Source organism: Pyrus communis, chromosome 2 (assembly GCF_963583255.1).
Source record: "Pyrus communis chromosome 2, drPyrComm1.1, whole genome shotgun sequence".
In the NCBI taxonomy this organism is placed as follows: Eukaryota; Viridiplantae; Streptophyta; class Magnoliopsida; order Rosales; family Rosaceae; genus Pyrus; species Pyrus communis.
In genome coordinates, this window is record NC_084804.1 from 30,740,488 (window position 1) to 30,760,062 (window position 19,575).

The following is a 19,575-nucleotide window of genomic DNA, read 5'->3' on the forward strand; positions in this document are numbered from 1 at the left end:
AGTTCGTTTCTCATTAAATAATTTCACATATATTAGTGGTTGGCAGTTACCCACATTAATAGAGCGTGAACAACCACTAACTTTTTTAAGATTCAAGCTTGAATCCACTTCTTATTTAATGCCATACTCACTAACATTTGAACATAAAGGTTGAATCGCACATAAGTAAATAATAATACAAGAATATTAGGAGGGGGAAGATAGATGTTCAATGTGAATATTATCGTCAGTGTTCACAACTTTGTCTATACTATTCAAATGCCCTGGCAAAACTATTTGTTCAATGTGAAATTGATATATGTGCAGTGAAGACTTTTTGTAATACTTTCCCGTTCAGACAACCTTTTATTTAATTAAGTTTGAAGAATGATTTGTTTTATAAACCTAGGATTTGACTTCTAAAATAACGCGCCCATCTGTTAATGTATTGTTACAATCTTAGGATTTGATTTATTATTTCTTCTGGCTCCTGTGAACACTTTCATCAAACTACTTTTCGAGATGTGTATTGTTCTTACAGAAAAATTTATAAAAATATATATGTTAAAAAAGCCCTCTTGAATGGATAACAAACCTTTTCATCGATGATATATGTACAACTCTATGATATATATATTCCTCTTACTCCATCTTAATTTTCCATAGCACTTGAACTCAACCCTTATTACTAAGGATCGAAAGGAGGAGGAGTGCACATTTGCTTTTGCGGCTTTTAATGCCAGGATTTGCGTGTGATTCCGTACAATATGTCAAATTCCATGGAGCCACTCTCCTCGGGTGAAGCATGCGCAAACAAAATTGATGAAAGCTTCTCTCAGAGGGCAGGTAATTGTGATATTGCTAGGTATCTTTCGATTTAGTTAGAAGTTCATCTAGAGATGTCTCCTTGTATATGAATACACACACACACACACACACACACACACACACAATCTGGTTAATGCTATGGATAAATATTCACAAACAAATAGATGTCGGTCGACATAATCATTATATAGAAAACTTCATTATAATCCTTGGTAAAGATAACTTTTAGACTAAAACCATAAGTAAAATCAAAATATAATTTTAGTCCCTTGATACATTAATAACGTCATTTATTAATTATATTAGCATTTTTAATTATTTCTCTTTTTCTTCCTAATTTTAATGTATTAATTTTATTTCATTATAGTTTTCATTTTCATTTCATTTATCGTAATATATTTTGTTGTAAACATTTAGATAAACTAATTTTTGTTATACAATATATTACGATGTACTTTGTCTTATTCATTTAGGTACATTAAATTCATTATAATATATTTCGATACATACATTTAGGTACATACATTTCAGTATATACAACATTTAGGGACATTAATGTAATATAATACATTTTGGTACTAATTAACATTTCGGTGCATACATTTTGGTACACACATTTAGGTACATTAATTTAATATAATATATTTTGGTGCATAGATTTTAGTACATACATTTAGGTACTAACATTTAAATACATTTGTTCGATACTGTGGATGCAAATTTCTTCCTTCTTGTTCTTGGATGAAAATGCACCTGCAAAAACAATTAACACCTTAGGTCAACGCTAAGAGACTCACGCGCCCACGATGAATGGGGGGGCTTTGGCCGAAGAATCACCGATGCCAAAGTTAGAATTTTGAAGGAAAAGTGTTTAGAGAATTTTGCAAGAAGCTTGGAATTCAACTTAGGTTTTTGGAGAAAATGAAGTGGTATTTATAGGAGTATGGCCAGCCCTATTAGGAGAATGGGGACCAGCCATGTGACATATTTTTTGGTGTTAATTACCATCAATTAGCTAATTAATAAATTAATTGAGTAATACATCAATTAATTAGCTAATTAATATAATTTGAAAGAAATAATTTAGGAGTTACCTTGTGGGGAGGATTTGATGAGGATAGATGAAATAGGTTTTGAATAAATACCTATTTTGATCACTTTTGACTTTGATTGAGTGGTGATTGTCCGCTGCTCGCGCGTAGGAGTTCCAATGTGCCTTAAACATAATCTTGTCTTTTTTACCCAAAAATCCACATGTCGCCTCCATATTTTTCTTGATTATTTTTTACTCCACGAATGCTCCCACACCTGTTGGGCTACTCGTAGAAAATGGCAGCAGGTGTAGGGATCTTCTTGTTTTAGGAATCATAGGATTGTTTCCTATTTTGATGTAGATTCTCTCTTTAATTGGAAATTAGATAGTTCTAGGAAAGGGAAATAAATCTCTCCCAAAGTCTATTTAAGTCCACCTTAAGTGGATTATTAAATCAACTTTGAAAATCGATTCATTCTACCCTACAAGAGAGAAAGAGAGAGCTTAGAGGATATTTATTCCCCCTCCCCTAGCAATCTTATACTCTTGCCCATGCAAAGGATTGTATTGTGTTGCTTGCTTCGTCTTCACGCCGCTTCAAGGTAAGAAAATTTTAATTTTCCTTGTCTTTTTAATTTTTTGGGAGTCTCAGGGCTTGATTTTTGGCTCGACGGGGGTCGAGGATGCATGAAAAGTTGGCTGGGAAGCCATGGCTAGGTGGTTGCTATGTGTGGCTTGGCACGGCTTCGGCATGGGCTGGGGTACGGGCCTCTGGTGATGAGCCAGGAAGGCGTACGCCTCCCTTCTTTTCTTTTTTTTTTTTTGAAGGCTGGGTTTGGGCCTGTGCCTAGGAGAGAAGAACGAGGATACCGATAGGCCTTTTAGGCCAAGGAATTGGACCAAGCTGCAGGGCCTGGTATGGTCGCTGGGTTCTTGCGGTTTGGGCTGCAATTTTGGGCCAGGAGGCCTGATGCGCTGGCTGCTGTTGTTGTTTATTTATTTATTTATTTATTTTGCTGGGCTTAGGCCCACATCGGAGAAGAGAGAGAGAGGTCGAGAGCTGCTTTGGTCGCGAGACTTGTTGTGCTGAGCCTTTTTTTTTTTTTTTTTTTTTTGGTGAAACAGCCACCTAACGAATTTTCTTTGCATCTTTGTAGAATTTCCTCAAGCCACAAGAATGATGATCGTATGCCACCATTGTATCGCTACAGTGGGTCTTTGAGCAAGGTTAGCTACTTCAAGGCTACTTACTTCAAAATTAGCTCCAATGACTTGTTTAGAGACTTCCTTGAGGCATATAGGCACGCTATTTCGTCGGGAGTGCGTGTGAAACGTGTCAAGGATGGTAGCAGCCGTGAGTTATGTGGTGGGGCTCAAAAATCCATCAAGTTCCACCCCTACTACTTTGTGTTGGGATTTACTTTTCCCATGCATCGTTTCTTCCAAGAAGTACTTTGCGCTATGAAGTGTGCCCTTCACTCAGTGTTCTTTGAATGTTGTCCATGTGATGGTGGGATTCCTCAATCTAAACTAATTCTTTGACTTAGATATAACCGTCAACGAATTTTGGTACTTCTTTGACATAGGCCATATCAAGGGAGTTAGGCAGCTACGATCCCGCGATAGGCTCTTTGATTATTTGAGCAAGGGAGATCATGAATGGGCCAAGGAGACTTTGGAGATAAATGGAGAGTAGGAGTCTGATTCTTCCCCCGAGCTGTGTGTTAAAACGGTCTTCATATCTGGTAAGTAGGCTGCTTAATCTCTCAGCTACTTCGTATTTGTGCTAAACAACTCTCTCATTTTCTAATTGTCTCCCGCTGCTTTTGCAGATTTGGAATTTGGCTCAACTCCTAAGACATTTCCGAACATGAAGAAAGTGCATGTCGCTCTGGCATCCCTTCCGAGTACCGTGAGTGGCGTTGGCTGCTTAGTCCTCTTCATTGGGAAAAATGTGGGATGCCCCTAAGAGAGGATATAAAGCAGATCAAGGAGGAAGCATTACCTCATTTGATCGCCGTTGTGGAGCCCGTTGTAAGTGAAGCTAGGAAAAAGAGACCTTCCCCACCTACTCAAAACACTTCGGCTAAGAAAAAGCCAAAGACTTCTTCCGCTACTCGCGAAGGTTCACCAGTTACTCCCAAGCTTATGATTGACTTAAATTCTCTTAAGGGTAAGAAGGATGAGGCAGCTAAATCCGTGTTGGTGACGCCTACCGTTCCAAAGGTGGCTAGTTTAATTGCTGATAGGATTGCTCAGCGTAAAAGTTCCTCTGTGCCTCCAGTGCCGAAATTTGTGCCAAGACATCTATCTGGGGCTAAGTCTGGTTCACCTTTGGAGAGGCTTACTACTATAAAGAGTGACAAGGTGCCTTTGCCTACTAAAATGACTCCAAAACCTGTTATCTTTACTGCTGAGAAGAAGATTACTCGTGCGGACAATTGCGAGAAATCCACGAAGTCTATTTCTAGGGAAGCTGCTGAAATTTATACGCTCTTAAGACCAGATCTGCTCAAGAACATGAATGTGTGTGCCAAGTTTGTTGATGGTGTCAAGGGGATTGTTGGCCCAAGTACCTTTACAAAGCATACGACCGAGTATATGAGAACTACTCTACTGGCTATGATGCAGAAAATGGTGATTCTGGTAGTCGAGTCTATGTTCCTTGATCAAGAAGTTACCAAGGCTGCCAAAGAGGTGGCAAGAACTGTGGCAACCGAAGATTATTCCTTGGTCGAGAAAGTCAATAAGTTGGAATCTAAGCTTGCTGCTTTGAAGGGGTCTAATATCTCTACCCTACTTCTCTGCAGCTTGAGACCGTTTGCCAAAAGATCGTGGATTTGAAGAGTAGGCTTGATGCGATCCAAGTCAAGTATGAAAATGCAGAGAAAGAGATCGGTGTTACATACCTCAGATTCAAGATCTTGAGCGTGCTATCTCTGAGCTCTGTTTCGCTGCTTACACAAAGGATGAAGAACTGATCGCTGCTTACAACCAAGAGATCCACTTCAAGAAGGTTGTTGATAGGCTTGAGCCTTAAGTGTTGGAACTCCAAGGTGCTTTAAAGATCAACGACAGTCCGAATAAATAATTGGAAGAGTTGCAGCGGGTCCGTGCTTGTTTGCTCGAGGAAAATGAGTAGTTAAAGGGTGAGAAGGCTAGGTTCGAGGCTTCGCTTACTCAAAGTCAAGCTAATTTCTACAAGCTGGGTTATGTAGACCATCTCTTTGGGCGGTCATCTGACTTTGAGTTTTCTAGTAAAGACTTCGAGACCTTTTCTATTTCTCCAAAAGACTTGCTCACCTTTACTTTTGAGTCTTTTATTAGTGAACTAGTCGGAGAGGTTGGTGCCCAGGCTAGGGCAGCTGGGGATGAAACGATAGATGATGCCACTGCTAAGAACGTTGCGGCTACTGAAGGTGTGGCGACCGAGTAGTCGTGGGATGTCCAAGCTACTAAAGAATAGTCTTCTAGGTAGCCCTTAGGATTTTCTTTGTTTTCCTTATTGCTTTTGCTTTGCTTGAACTCTTTCTGTCTTTGCTAGTTGTTTATCAATTTTGGTAGAAAATTTAATAAACTTGTTTCCTTCGCTTTTCTCCATCTTCGCTTCTTTTGTTCATGCCCTAACCTTTAGACTTTATAGACCAGTGGCAGGCATGCTACTTTTCTATAAGCAGATAGGCCCACGTAGCCTTTGCAGCCGTAGGTGTTGGTGTAGAACTTTGCAAAGTTGTTAGCCATAAGGTTGGCAACCGTACGCCTTACTTACAGAAACAGACAAGTCTGCGTAACCATTAGGCTTTTAACCTTGGCTTTCGTAGGTTGCGTAGCAAGTATCACAACACTTTAGGACTTGGGTGTAGGTCATTCTGTGGCAGAGGTGTGAAGCTTATCAACTATGTAGCATGTTAGCAGTGGATAAAGCTTTGTATATGCATGCTAGTTTGTTTAACCTTTCACAAGAACATGCGGTTGTATAAGTCTAGCGCGGCTTTACTGCTCGAATGGCAAGCCGTAGGCTATCGTCGTGCACTCAATAGCAGCTTTAGGGTTCCATGGCAGTCATGCATAGAGCATACTACGTTATGTGCCCCCTTTGTCTTTAAGGCCCGGTTCCCCACAGATTAGGCCAAGAGACCAAAAATTCTTCAGTTAGCTAAGCCTTGAAAATGACCATTGTGGCTATTTCTAGGAACCCGGCGCAAGCCATCGTGCATCTAGTTATACTAGGGCAACCCAGCTCATCCACGTCCAAATATTCGAAGTGTTAAGTTTATCCTCCCACTTTGGATAGCAGACCCATATGGGTGTCGGGGAATTGGTTACCCTTTCGTACTGGAGAGCATAGTTGGTCCCTCGGGGGGTACAGTCCTACAATGAGTCCCTAAGAAGGGTACGGTCTTTTGAAGTGCATGAGTGATCAGTTATTACAGACATGTAGTTGAGCCAAGTTGTAAATTACTTCTGAATTCCTTATTGAAAAATGAGTGAAACGAACGGAAACTTAGCTGTAAAGTAGTGACTGCATAACAACTGGATAATCCTTGACTCGCGAGGTGTGGCCCATTGAGCTGCTCAAGTTCTTTAGGCTTTGATCTAGTGGGAAGTCACACATGGTACTTCCTCAAATTATAAGTGTTCCACTGCTTTTCGATATCTTTGTCGTTCATGGTGGCGAGAGTGTAATTACCCTTGCCGCCTACTATACTGGTCTTGTACGGACCTTCCCATATAGGATCCATTTTTTAGAGTCTTCTCTGCGAGCAAAATGAAAGCTTTTCTTAGGACTAGATCTCCAAGTTGGAACTGTCGGATCTTAGCATTTTTGTTGTAACTAGAGAGGAGTTACTGTTCGTAGGCTGAGATGAGGGTGATGGCCTACTCGCATTTCTCCTCTGCAAGATCTAAACTTGTGGCCATCTCCTTGCTGTTTTGCTCAATGTTTGGCAGTAGAGTGCTGATACTTGGCACGATGACATTGGGAATAATGATTGCTTCTAAACCAAATGCCAAAGAGAAATGAGTCTCACCGATTGTTCATCTTTTGGTGGTGCGATATGCCCATAAATATCCGGGGAGTTCGTCTGGCCATTTTCCCTTCTTGTCGGAGAAGGATTTCTTGAGGCAGTCAAGGATCGTCTTGTTGGATGCTTCGACTTACCCATTGCCTTGAGGATATCTTAGTGTGGACATGTGCGACTGGATGCCATACTTTTGGAAGAACTTCGCCAAATCTTTGCCTACTAATTATAAGCCGTTGTCAGTGACGATGGACTGAGGGATGCCAAGCCAACCAATGATGTTTCTCTATATGAAACGCTCTATGTCCATCTAAGTCATGGTTGTCATGGGCTCTGCTTTTACCTATTTGGTGAAGTAAACGATTACCATGCTATGAACGACCAAGGACTTGTCTGCGAGTGTAGTTCGCTAGCAGGCAATGCTGGTACTGGCTTGTAGCGTTGGCAGCGATCGTATTTTTGCACTAATTCCTTAGCATCTTAATGCATTGTAAGCCAGTAGTAGCTTGCGTTAAGGATCGACCTCCGGAGTGATTTCCACAAACGCCTTCGAACAAGAATGATATTCCATATGTAGTAACATGCTGCCTTTATTTGGAGCCTTCTAGACTCCAACCTTTCTGTGGGGAATGTGTCATTAACCAGGTAGTTTATAATAGAACTTTGCCAGTTAAGAGTTATACTAACATGTGACACTTTGGCTACCAGCTCCCCCTCTATGCTTGGCTTGTCTAGATACTCCATGAGGATAGAGCGTTTGAGTTGATAGTTGAGAGCAGAGCCTAGGCCAACTAGCTCATCTGTGCGAGTGTTGTCTGCACACGGAACGTGAGTAGTAGTGATAGTCTGAAATGCCTCAAGTTACTTGCGTACTTTCTCTAGGTATTGCGTCATCCTTAGATGTTTTACCATGTACTCCCCAATAGTTTGGCTGGTGATTAGCTGAGAATCGAAATGAATTACGAGCTTTCTCACCACCAAGTCTTTTGCTATTCGGAGGCCTGCTATTAAGGACTCGTATTCTGCTTCGTTGTTGGATGCTTTGAAGCCTAGAATGATCGCCTGCTCGAGCATTGAATCGTCTAAGGTGACAAGGACCACACTTACTCCCCCAGCCTTTGTAGTTTGATGCGTCGTCGACATGCAAATGCCAAAAGTCTCCATTGGCGGGAGCAGGCGTGGCTAAGGTGTGTTCAGCTACTTCTGGGGCGTCGTTGGGCGGCTATGTTGCGTTACCTAAGCTAGGCGTGAATTTTACTATGAAGTCCGCCAAGGCTTGGGCCTTTATTGTCATGAAGGGTTGGAAAACTAAATCGTATTAGCCAAGTTCCAATGCCCATTTCATCACTCGTTAAGAAGCGTCTGAACCATGAAAGATTGATTATACAGGATATTGAGTCATGACGATGACTCTATGAGCTTGAAAGTATGGTTTGAGCTTCCAAGCAGTAACAAATAGCACCAAAATTAACTTTTCGATCTTCGACTATCTAGTTTCCACATCGAGAAGAGCTTTAGAAATGTAGAATACCGGCAGTTAGGCCCCTAGCTATTCTTGTATGAGGGCAGAGCTCACTGCTACTTCTGAGACTGCCAAGTAGATGTATAAGTTCTCCGCTGCTTCCAGCTTGGATAGTAAGGGAGGTGATATGAGATACTTCTTCAAGTCTTGGAAAACTCTTTCACACTTTTCTTCCCATTTGTCTCGTTGCGCCCTCTTGATGGCCTTGAAAAAGGGCTTGCATTGAAAGAAAGCAGTTGAAGGTGAATGCTCGTCCAATCAAGCTTTGGATCTCCTTCAAGGTGGTTGGAGATTTCATTTCTAGGATCTCTCGGATTTGCTTGGGATGTGCTTCGATTCCTCGTTGGGTTACTAGGTACCCTAAGAATCTACCTGAAGATACTCCAAATGTACATTTGGTGAGATTGAGCTTCATCTGGTACTTCCTAAGAATGCAGAAAGTTTCTGCCAGGTTGCCGATGTGGTCTAACCACTGCTTGCCCTTCACCATGATCTCGTCGACATAGACCTCAATTGTTACTCCAATTTGCTTCTTGAACATCATGTTTACTAACCTTTGGTAAGTGGCTCCCACGTTCTTGAGGCCAAAGGGCATGACCTTGTAGCGTCATCCTTGGTTGTTTTGCTGTGTACTCCCTAGTAGTTTGGCTGGTGATTAGCTGAGAATCGAAATGAATTACGAGCTTTCTCACCGCCAATTCGTTTGTCATTCGGAGGCCTACTACTTGTACTCTGCTTCGTTGTTGGATGCTTTGAAGTCTAGAGTGATTGCCTGCTCAAGCATTAAACCGTCTGGGGTGACAAGGATCGCACTTGCTCCCCAGCCTTTGTAGTTGGATGCGTCGTCGACATGTAAATGCCAAAAGTCTCCATTGGCGGGAGCAGACGTGGCTAAGGTGTGTTCAGCTACTTCTGGGGCTTCGTTGGGCCGCTCTGTTACGTTGCCCAAGCTAGGCGTGAATTCTGTTATGAAGTCTGCCAAGGCTTGGGCCTTTATTGTCGTGTAGGGTTAGAAAACTAAATCGTATTGGCCAAGTTCCAATGCCCATTTCATCACTCGTTGAGAAGCGTCTGAACCATGTAAGATTGATTATAGAGGATATTGAGTCATGACGATGACTGTATGAGCTTGAAAGTATGGTTTGAGCTTCCGAGCAGCAACAACTAGCGCTATAAACATTTCGATCTTCGACTATCTAGTTTCCATATCGAGAAGAGCTTTAGAAATGTAGAATACCGGCAGTTGGGCCCCTAGCTATTCTCGTATGAGGGCAGAGCTTACTGCTACTTCTGAGACTGCCAAGTAGATGTATAAGTCCTCTGCTGCTTCCGGCTTGGATAATAAGGGAGGTGATGTGAAATACTTCTTCAAGTCTTAGAAAGCTCTTTCACACTCTTCATCCCATTTGTCTCGTTGTGCCCTCTTGATGGCCTTGAAAAGTAACTTGCATCGAAAGAAAGCGGTTGAAGGCAGCTGTTCGTCCGGTCAAGCTTTGGATCTTTTTCAAGGTGGTTGGAGATTTCATTTCTAGGATCTCTCGGATTTGCTTGGGATATGCTTCGATTCCTCGTTGGGTTACTAGGTACCCTAAGAATCTGCCTGAAGATACTTCAAATATGCATTTGGTGAGATTGAGCTTCATCTTGTACTTCCTAAGGATGCAGAAAGTTTCTGCCAGGTTGCCAATATGGTCTGACTGATGCTTGCCCTTCACCATGATGTCGTCGACATAGACCTCAATAATTACTCCAATTTGCTTCTTAAACATCATGTTTACTAACCTTTGGTTAATGGCTCCCGCGTTCTTGAGGCCAAAGGGTATGACCTTGTAACAGCAAGTGCCTCGCTCGATACCGAACGCGATCGTCTCTTTGTCGAGCTCGTACATGGCTATTTGATTGTAGCAGGAGTATATGTCCAAGAAGCTGAGCAGCTGGTTCCCAAATGTTGAATCCAGCAATAGATTGATTCGGGGAAGTAGATAAGGATATTTTGGGCATGCTTTGTTGAGGTCGGTGTAGTCTACGCAAACCCTCAATTTGCCATTCTCTTTCTTCATGACTAACATGACGTTGGCAAGCCATACTGAATGTGCTACTTATTCTATGAATCTAGCCTCCAATAGCTTGTCAATTTCTTCTTTGATGATCGCCACTCGCTCGAGTGTGAAATGTCTCATTTTTTGGATCACTGGTTTGGCAACAGGTCAATGTGCAGCTTATGGCAAGCTACCTCAGAATCGATGCCGAGCATGTCGGAAGGTGACCATGCAAAGATATCATGATTTTCTCTAAGTAAAGCTGTGAGTTATTCCTTCTCAGCTGGGCTTAGACGTGAGCCAATTCTAGCCATCTTTTCCAGCTGCTAGGGATCAAAAATGATGTTTTCGGCGTCCTCTTCAGGTTTTCATCTTATCTCGTCTGCTTGGGCATCATTTTCTTGATCTGTTTGTTGTAATTGTTATTTGGTAGCTTTTTCGTCCTTTTGGACCTTAGTAGCCTCTACGGGGGTAAAAATCTTCTTATTTGATTCTTTTAATACTTGCACAGTGCATCATCAAGATATGGCCTAGTCAGCCTTGATTTCTCCGACTCCTCCTCCCAAGATGCGGAATCAGATTTTTTGATACTTAACGGAAGTGACGACATCCAACTTAATCAACCAAGGTCTCCCAAGAATCCCGTTGTAGGGAGATGGGTCACTTACGATTGTGAACGTCTGCTTTGAGACAATCGGCGATGTTTTCATGTCAAGTGTGATGTGGCCTATAGCAGTCGAGGTGTGCCTGTTGAATCTGGTGAGCACCTCTACTCGGTGTATAATTTTGTTTTCCAGGCCCATTTCTGAATTACTAAGAGCTGAAGTAGGTTGACTGCACTTCCATTGTGACTCATCATTATGTCAACTATAGTATGGGCTAGTTGGATAGATACTGCTAGTGCGTCATCATGTGGGAAGTTGACGTCTTCTGCATCCTGCTCGATGAAGCCAACGATGGGTCCAGGTTGGATGTCGACTGCTTAGACCTGTGAGACTAGTAGAGTCTGCTGGATCTTCCTCCTTTTGGAATTGTTAGTGGCCTCTAAGTGCTCGGATTCGACAATGATGACATTAATCCTAATCATCTTGGCTAACGGTTCTTCGTTATCGTTTGTGTTCCTTTTAGGCTGCGGAGCTGGCTTGTCCAAGTATTTGTCGACCTTGCCTTCTTTCATGAGCTTCTCTAGGTAGTTCTTCCAAGTGTAGTAGTCGTCGGTTGTATGACTGGGTCCTCAATGGAATGCGCAATACTTGGTGTGATCTAGCTTGGAAGTATCTCATTTTGATTGTTTTAGCAACTTGAACCATGGCTCATTCTTGATATCGGGAAGGATTTAGTGGATTGAGATTGAGAATTTAGAGTACTTCCTGGTTGTCGGGGCTTCCTTGGTCATGGGTCGGTCCTTACACTTGGCCTCCTACCTGCTTTTGCTAAACTGTTTTCCATCTTCTTTCTTTTGAGCCACTACCGACTCTTTTCGAGACTGTTCGGGCGCCTTTGTCTTCTCATCAAGCCTCATCCCAAAGTACATGCTTCTCTGCCAGAGCAAAAGAGTCTGCCTAGGTTAGATCTTCTTTCATGATCAACTTTCTGAACAGTAAGTGGTCTGCTGGGAGTCCTTTTTCGAAGGTTGCACTTGCTATCGAGTCGTCGCATTTAACTATCTTTGCCTTTTCTACTTTAAACCTTTTCACGTAGTTGCGAAATGACTCATTTAGGTTCTTCTTCACATTGAACAAGTGGTCGGACTTTTTTTTGATTGATCGGTAAGATGAGTATTCTTTGGTAAAAACCAAAGAAAGATCGTCAAAACTCCGAATGAATCGTGGCGGTAAGGTGTGAAACCAATCTTGCGCCTCGCCTTGCAAAGTGGTGTCTAATATCTTACACATAAAAGCATTTTTGTTACGGTAAAGGACCATTGTGCTTTGGTAATGCTTCAAGTACCTATCTGGATCTCCATCTCCTTTGAAATATGTGAAATATGGCATGCTAAACTTGCGTAGAGGCTCTGCCTGCTCGATCTTATCCGTGAAGGGTGACCTACTTATGTCAGTCATGTCCCGTCATAGTGCTTCATTGACCACTTTGTTGTATTGGAAATCACACAATCGCTCTTTTAAGAGCCTCTTTACCTCTTCCTAAATTTTCCTTTGTTGGGGTAGCGGAGCTTTTGGCTACCCCCGGTCTTAACCTGCTAGTCTAGGCTACTCTTCTACATGTTGGGTTCGTCTATGCCGCTGCAATGGTGTATGTGATCCGTTCTTGGCAGGCAAGGGAGTTCTTCATAATATGCCAGTTAAACTTAAGTCGGATTGAGTGACTGCTTCTCTTCATTCGTCGTGCTGCCTACTCTGATGTGATGTGGATGGATGATGTTCCTTACGGACCTAGCCATACATGAACGCTTTGCCTGGAAGGTTACTCATGTTGATTATCGAAGTATGGCCCTAGCCGTGAGTGTATGCTCTTCCGCGGGCCTAGTCAAAAGTGCATGCTCCTCAATAAGTTAAGACAGGAGTATACGCTATCTCGGGGGCCCAATTGGGAATGTACACTGCCCGAACCCTCGATTCATGGCTAGTTGAGTGGCTGCTTATCGAGACACTACTGGAGAGGTTCCTCATTTGCCTTTTTCTTACTTCGAGACACCTCATCTGGGGCATGTTGGATCTCAATGCGCTGCAAGAGCTGATTCACCAAGGTTGTTTGTTATGTAAGGGCTCTTGTCAGCTCTATGACTTGTCGAGACAAGTGTTATTCGCCATTCGGATTGGAATAGCTTGGAAGGAATACGTCTCCTTGCGTAGTGGAAGTATGGTAAACTCTAGGCACAAGATTTGAGTTGGGAAATGTCAAATCCCCAGAGAGATGTGGTGAAAATGACCCCCGTTTGATCGTAGGCTAAAGCCGGGACGGTTGAACCAATCTTAGACCGATTTGGGCTGCTTGGAAGGCCACGGGAGCAGGCTAAGCCATAGAGCAAGCTAAATCATAGAAGTTAGCTACTCGGCGTGTGGCGCACATTGGTCGAAGCTAGGGCTCGTGTTAGGCTTTAGTGGCTCGGGTAGTCTCGCCTTGGGCTTAGGCCCATGTAGGCTTGAATGGCACTGCTTAGGCCGTGGTTGTGGTGCCTTAGGCCATGGTTGTGGTGTTGTGGGCCTTGCCAAGGGTGGCGTCGTGGTGGCCACCGTGGTGGTTGCCACAGTGGTGCCCTGTAGGGGTGGTGCCACTTCACTCATTGTTGTGTTGAGCCTTATAGATCGCCATGGCCATAATCCTTGAACGTTGGAATTTCCATTCGTCGAGGTTTTCGAATCTCTTGCCGTTGTACTTTTCTTTTACATTTTATAGAAGAATTTTTAGAAATAAAAATTCTAAGAATTAGAACATACGAAAAATCTACTAATAAACAAGAAAGCGAAAAACCTTGAATGCAAGAGTTTTCTACGAGCATTTGATCACGACTTTCAATGAACGCACCAATTTGTGGATGCAAATTTCTTCCTTCTTGTTCTTGGATGAAAATGCACCTGCAAAAACAATTAACACCTTAGGTCAAGGCCAAGAGCCTCATGCACCCACGATGAATGGGGGGCTTTGGCCGAAGAACCTCTGATGCCAAAGTTAGAATTTTGAAAGAAAAAAAATGTTTAGAGAATTTTGCAAGAAGCTTGGAATTCAACTTAGGTTTTTGGAGAAAATGAAGTGGTATTTATAAGGGATGGCCAACCCTATTAGGAGAATGGGGACCGGCCATATAAGGTATTTTTTTATGTTAATTACCATCAATTAGCTAATTAATAAATTAATTGAGTAATAAATCAATTAATTAGCTAATTAATATAATTTAAAAGAAATAATTTGGGAGTTACCTTGTGAAGAGGATTTGATAAGCATGGATGAAATAGGTTTTGAATAAATACCTATTTTGATCACTTTTGATTTTGATTGAGTGGTGATTGCCTGCTACTCGCACGTAGGAGTTTTGATGTGCCTCAAAGGTAATCTTGTCTTTTTAACCCAAAAATCCACGTGTCGCCTCTATATTTTTGTTGATTATTTTTCACTCCACAAATACATTTCCATATATACATTTAGATACATTAATTGAGTCTTTCAAATTTGAAGAATGTTAAATAAAATTAATAAATTAAATAAAAAAAAAAATTTGGTCAAAAAATAAATTAAAATTTGTATGTTAATAAATTTAAATATTTAATGGGAGACATTAAATAAAATACACATTAATTATTTTGAATTAAGGACACATCAAGGGACTATAATCAACGTCACATCCCGACCCGGGGGGAACCACATGGGTCACCCATCCTGGGAATGCTCTCGCGCGCTACTCGCTTAACTTCGGAGTTCCGATGGAACCCGAAGCCAGTGAGCTCCCAAAAGGCTTCGTGTTAGGTAGGGATGAGAATATACATATAAGGATCACTCCCCTAGGCGATGTGGGAACTCACGAGCAACTTCTCGATGGGTCACCCATCCTAAGAATGCTCTCGCACGTCACTCGCTTAACTTCGAAGTTCCGATGGAACCCGAAGCCGGTGAGCTCCCAAAAGGCCTCATGTTAGGTAGGGATGGGAATATACATATAAGGATCACTCCCCTGGGAACGAGCAACTTCTCAGTGGATCACCCATCATGGGATTGCTCTAGCCCCCTTCTCGCTTAACTTCGGAGTTCCTACAGAACCCGAAGCCAGTGAGCTCCCAAAAGACCTCTTGTTAGATAGGGATGGAAATATACATATAAGGATCACTCCCCTGGGTGATATGAAATGTCACAATCAATATGTAATCTAACAACGAATTTATTTTAAATAAATTTTATTCTTCTTGAAGGTTAAAGTTAAAAAACCCCATTATTAAATTTTGAAAGGGTTGGCGAATAATAATTCAATGCCATTGACTTATAGGAATAATTAACCATATATATATATATATATATATATATATATATAATTTACGGTTGAAAAGGAAACTTGAGCTTAGATAAGGTTGATTAGGTACTCCAAGTGGGAGTCTTAATAAATGATTAAAAGTTTGTCTTCTCTCAAAGCTTACCTTCTAAATTTGTGGAATTATATTTGAGGGAAAGCATGAAGAGATTCGATTGTTACTTACATAAGAATTACAATATCGAAAAAAAAAATTCAGAATGATGTTTGAAGGTTCTTCAAACAAGTAAAATAACATCATACTCAAAAAAATAAATGAAGTGGGAATCGAATTATTCCTGTGCTTCTCAATAAAAACAAACTACTGTGTGTGACAGTCAAATATACCGCCTGGCATCTTAAATGCCTAGATGATGTTACCACAAAATCACTTTAACCAAATTATAATACATGTATTTATTTAGTATTAAGTACGATATTTGTCATTTAGGTTTAGGGATTTGTATGCTAATATAAATACTATTTTTAATACATTTAATATTTATCTACACAAAGAAGTTAGAGAATGTGATGAAACTCATAATGGACTAGTCATAATTATATTCGAATTTCCCTTTGACAATAATTAAACCTAATAAAACCTGTGGAGAGAAATGTCTGAATGCTATTTAACTACTCAAATCACAAACCCAGTTTCAGGTTCAGTACTTTGACTAGAACACCTGAGTTTTATTTTGCCCATGCATCTTTTGCTACCTCCAAATATATGAAGCTCGCCAACCAAGCTGGATTCGGATCGATTGTAGCTACCAGCTAGCTAGCTGACCAATGAGGGTTTTGAAAAGTGGGTGAGCAAGTGGCTATATTATTATACAATATGCCCAGATCGATAGTACTGTGTAATGACCAAGTTCCAATTAGTTGATGCAGAGGGGAGTGGATGACAAAGAATACTAGGAAAGAAATTAGTAAGGTTTCCCAAATAGGCAGTCATACGAGGATTGGGCACACAGACACCCTCGACCGTAAAAAGGACATTTCCTCTGTCTCCTCTACTTTGCTCCAAATAGTCAGCTAATTAGATGGAAGTTGTAACTGTCACCTCATCTATGTATTATATACGTCCACCTCAGTTCTCCACCAAAACAAAGAAAATGGGTAACCAAAACAGAAACAATATATATAGTTTCAATACCTTATCTTTTAATTAGTTTACTGATTATTAATCTCCGTACCACTATGGTATGTCGGTATGCACTTCCTTTTCTGAATAATTTAAATAATAAAAAGTATATTGAGTACAAAGGCTGCAGAGATAAACTATTGAATATGTATGTGTATCAGATGGCAAGAAGGAGATATTTTTTTCAGAAGGTTTCAATACTTGAAGTGTTTCATATCAAGTGGAGTAAGGGTAAATTAATAGTTATATATAAAAGAAAATATTCTACCACTATCAGAAAATAAGGCTTGCTCTAAAAAATATTGCCCGACAGAGAAGATTTCGTCAGGTAAAGGCTTTTTACTCGACGGAATTTTTAGTTGGTAGAGCAAAGTTGGTCAACATTTAGGGTTTAATTAAACCTTTTACGAGACGAACAAGTTCTTAGGGTAAGGCTACATTTGTTAAGCAAGTTCTCAATGCCAAGAGAAATAAAATGGCGTGTAATTACCTGAAGGTTTGTGCAACGACAAAATGGATTGTCGGCTATGTCAACTTTAACCAACGGACAGTTTTGTCATCTCACTGTTTCCCTGCGTTGCACATAGGCTTAATTAGGTTTTAAGCTTAATTACAGTTTAGGGTTTAGGGCGACCAACCTTTTCCAACAGCATCAAACTGCCCATACTATTTGCTTCAATTATGGTGGACTAGAGAGTAGTATTTGTGGTAAAAATCCAAGGAGTAGGTGCCAGAAGAGGAAGGAGCGCGGTAGCCAATTGTGGGGGTGTGCAGTGCACATCCATAAGATTTATAATGGTAATATTAGAACTAGTAGTTGGAAGGGATATAAACATGTTTGCATATACTTCAAGATCTCCTACGCCAAGAATTTCCCAAAAAAAAAAAACATTCGGAGATTAGGTAACGAAAAGAAATTGTTTGATGGTTAAAAACGAAAAATCACAATTTAATGGTCGTTTTAACTCTGATTTTGTTGATTTTTTGCAAATACAATCCCCAACTCTAGTAGAATACAATGAACGAATCTGACCATTAATTCAAAATATTTAAACTAGTGGATAAAACTAAAGCTTACATTCTACTTAATGGAAGTATAGAATAAACTCTAAGTGCTTTGGAATCCATTCTTTTGATGGGACGCGCCTTCTACGAAACTAGTTTCCATGATCCAACCATCAAACATGTTTGCATATACTTCGAGATCATCTACACCAATAATCACCCCAAAAAAATGTTCAGAGATTAGGTAACGGGACCAAATCACTCAACAGTTAGAAACAAAAAATTATGATTTAAGGGTCGTCTTAAGTCCCATTTTGTTGATTTTTTCAAGGACAATCTTCAACCCTTGAAGAATACGATGAATAAACTCAATCACCAATTTAAAATATTTAAACTAGTGGATACAACAAAAACTACATTCTACTTAACGGAAGTATAGAATAAACTCTAAGTGTTTTGGAGTCTATTCTTTTGACAAGACATGCATTCTATGAAACTAGTTTTTACAATCCAACCGACAAACATGTTTGCATATACTTCGAGATATCCTACACTAAGAATCATCCAAAAAAATATGTTTAGAGATTAGGTAACCGGGATGACATCATTCGATAGTCAGAAACGAAAAATCACGATTTAATTGTCATTTTGACACCAATTTTGTTGATTTTTTACAAATATAATCATCCACCCAATAATACGATGAACGGATCCGATCATCCATTTAAAATGTTTAAACTAGTGGATACAACAAAAGCCTACATTCTACTTAATGGAAGTATAGAATAACCCCTAATTGAATTGAAATCCATTCTTTTGACGAGACACACATTATACGAAACTAGTTGTACGATCCAACCGTCAAACATGTTTGCATATACTTTGAGACATCTTACACCAACAAACGTTCGGAGATTAGGTAACGGGCTGATCATTTGTAGGTTATAAACGAAAAAATCATGATCTAGTGGTCGTTTTTAACTTTGATTTTCTTGATTTTTACAAGGCCCCAAATTGAGAGTAAAAGCACACACTAAATTGACTTGATAATCAAGTTCAATGAAATTTTTTTTTTTAACTGTTTGAACTTAATTAATGTTCAAAACTAGAGAATTGATTTTTTTTTTTTATTTAATTTTGGTGTGCTTTTAGAAAAAATGTTTTTTGGTTCCAAAAGCACTTAAAGTGCTTTCTGCAAGAAACACTAGTTATGTGTTTCTTCCAGGAAACACTAGTTATGTGCACTTTAAGTGATTTTCCAAGATTTACTTGCATATTTCTTAAAGATTGGTTCTAAAAGCATTTTCACTAAAAGCGCTTTCAATCATTTTAAAAGCACATCCAAACGAGTTTTATGTCTTTGTCGGGTCAGCTTTCTAAATTACGTATTGAGTTAGACATTGTAGTGATGGGGTGGGTATAGTGGTGGTGGGGTGGGGGATGATGTCGTGAGGTGGCACGGTGGTGGTGGGGTGGGGGGACGACGTACTAGGAAATTGATTAAATTTGTGAAGTTTGTAGGACATTTATGAAAATTTATGAAATTTGTAGGAAATGTTTAAATTTGGTAAAATTTTAGAAATATTTGAAATTGTAGGGAATTTATGAAAATTTGTGAAATGTGTATAAAATTATGAAAATTATGCGTGAAATTGTAGGCGATTTATGAAAATTTGTGAAATTTGTAGGAAATATTTAAATTTGGTAAAATTTTAGATCCCTGATACCGTGCTTAGGATCCCCGACACCATGCTTCATCTACGTCTTAGCTGCACAGTGGATTGGCCCACGATGTTGGGACCGTAGTATGGACCCATTGCCCTTTGAAGTAGGAAGCCTTGAGAGCAACGCCGGAGGATAAGAAGAAGGGATGTTGCATGAGTTGTCGATTAGTATTGTCAACTTTTAATAGTAATTTTTTTTTTTTTTGAATAAACTGTAGTATTATTAATAATTTAATACTATTTTAATATTTTTTATATTTTCATTTGACCTATAATGTTGAAAACCTCGATGTAGCGCATACCACCTACCTACAAGAGCTCTT

General features: G+C 40.2%; 1 protein-coding gene across 1 annotated transcript; it reads right to left on the bottom strand.

Moving 5' to 3' along the window:
• Positions 1–11,984: 11,984 nt before the first annotated feature.
• LOC137725040 (uncharacterized) lies at positions 11,985–12,485 on the bottom strand. The gene has a single exon (XM_068463648.1). The coding sequence runs from the start codon at positions 12,483–12,485 to the stop codon at positions 11,985–11,987; it is 501 nt and encodes a 166-aa protein (XP_068319749.1).
• Between the last annotated feature and the right edge of the window lie 7,090 nt (positions 12,486–19,575).

What these genes read in the sequence shown, in the direction of transcription:
- LOC137725040 (XM_068463648.1), bottom strand. Translation starts at nt 12,485, where the DNA reads ATGACTGACATAAGTAGGTCACCCTTCACGGATAAGATCGAGCAGGCA.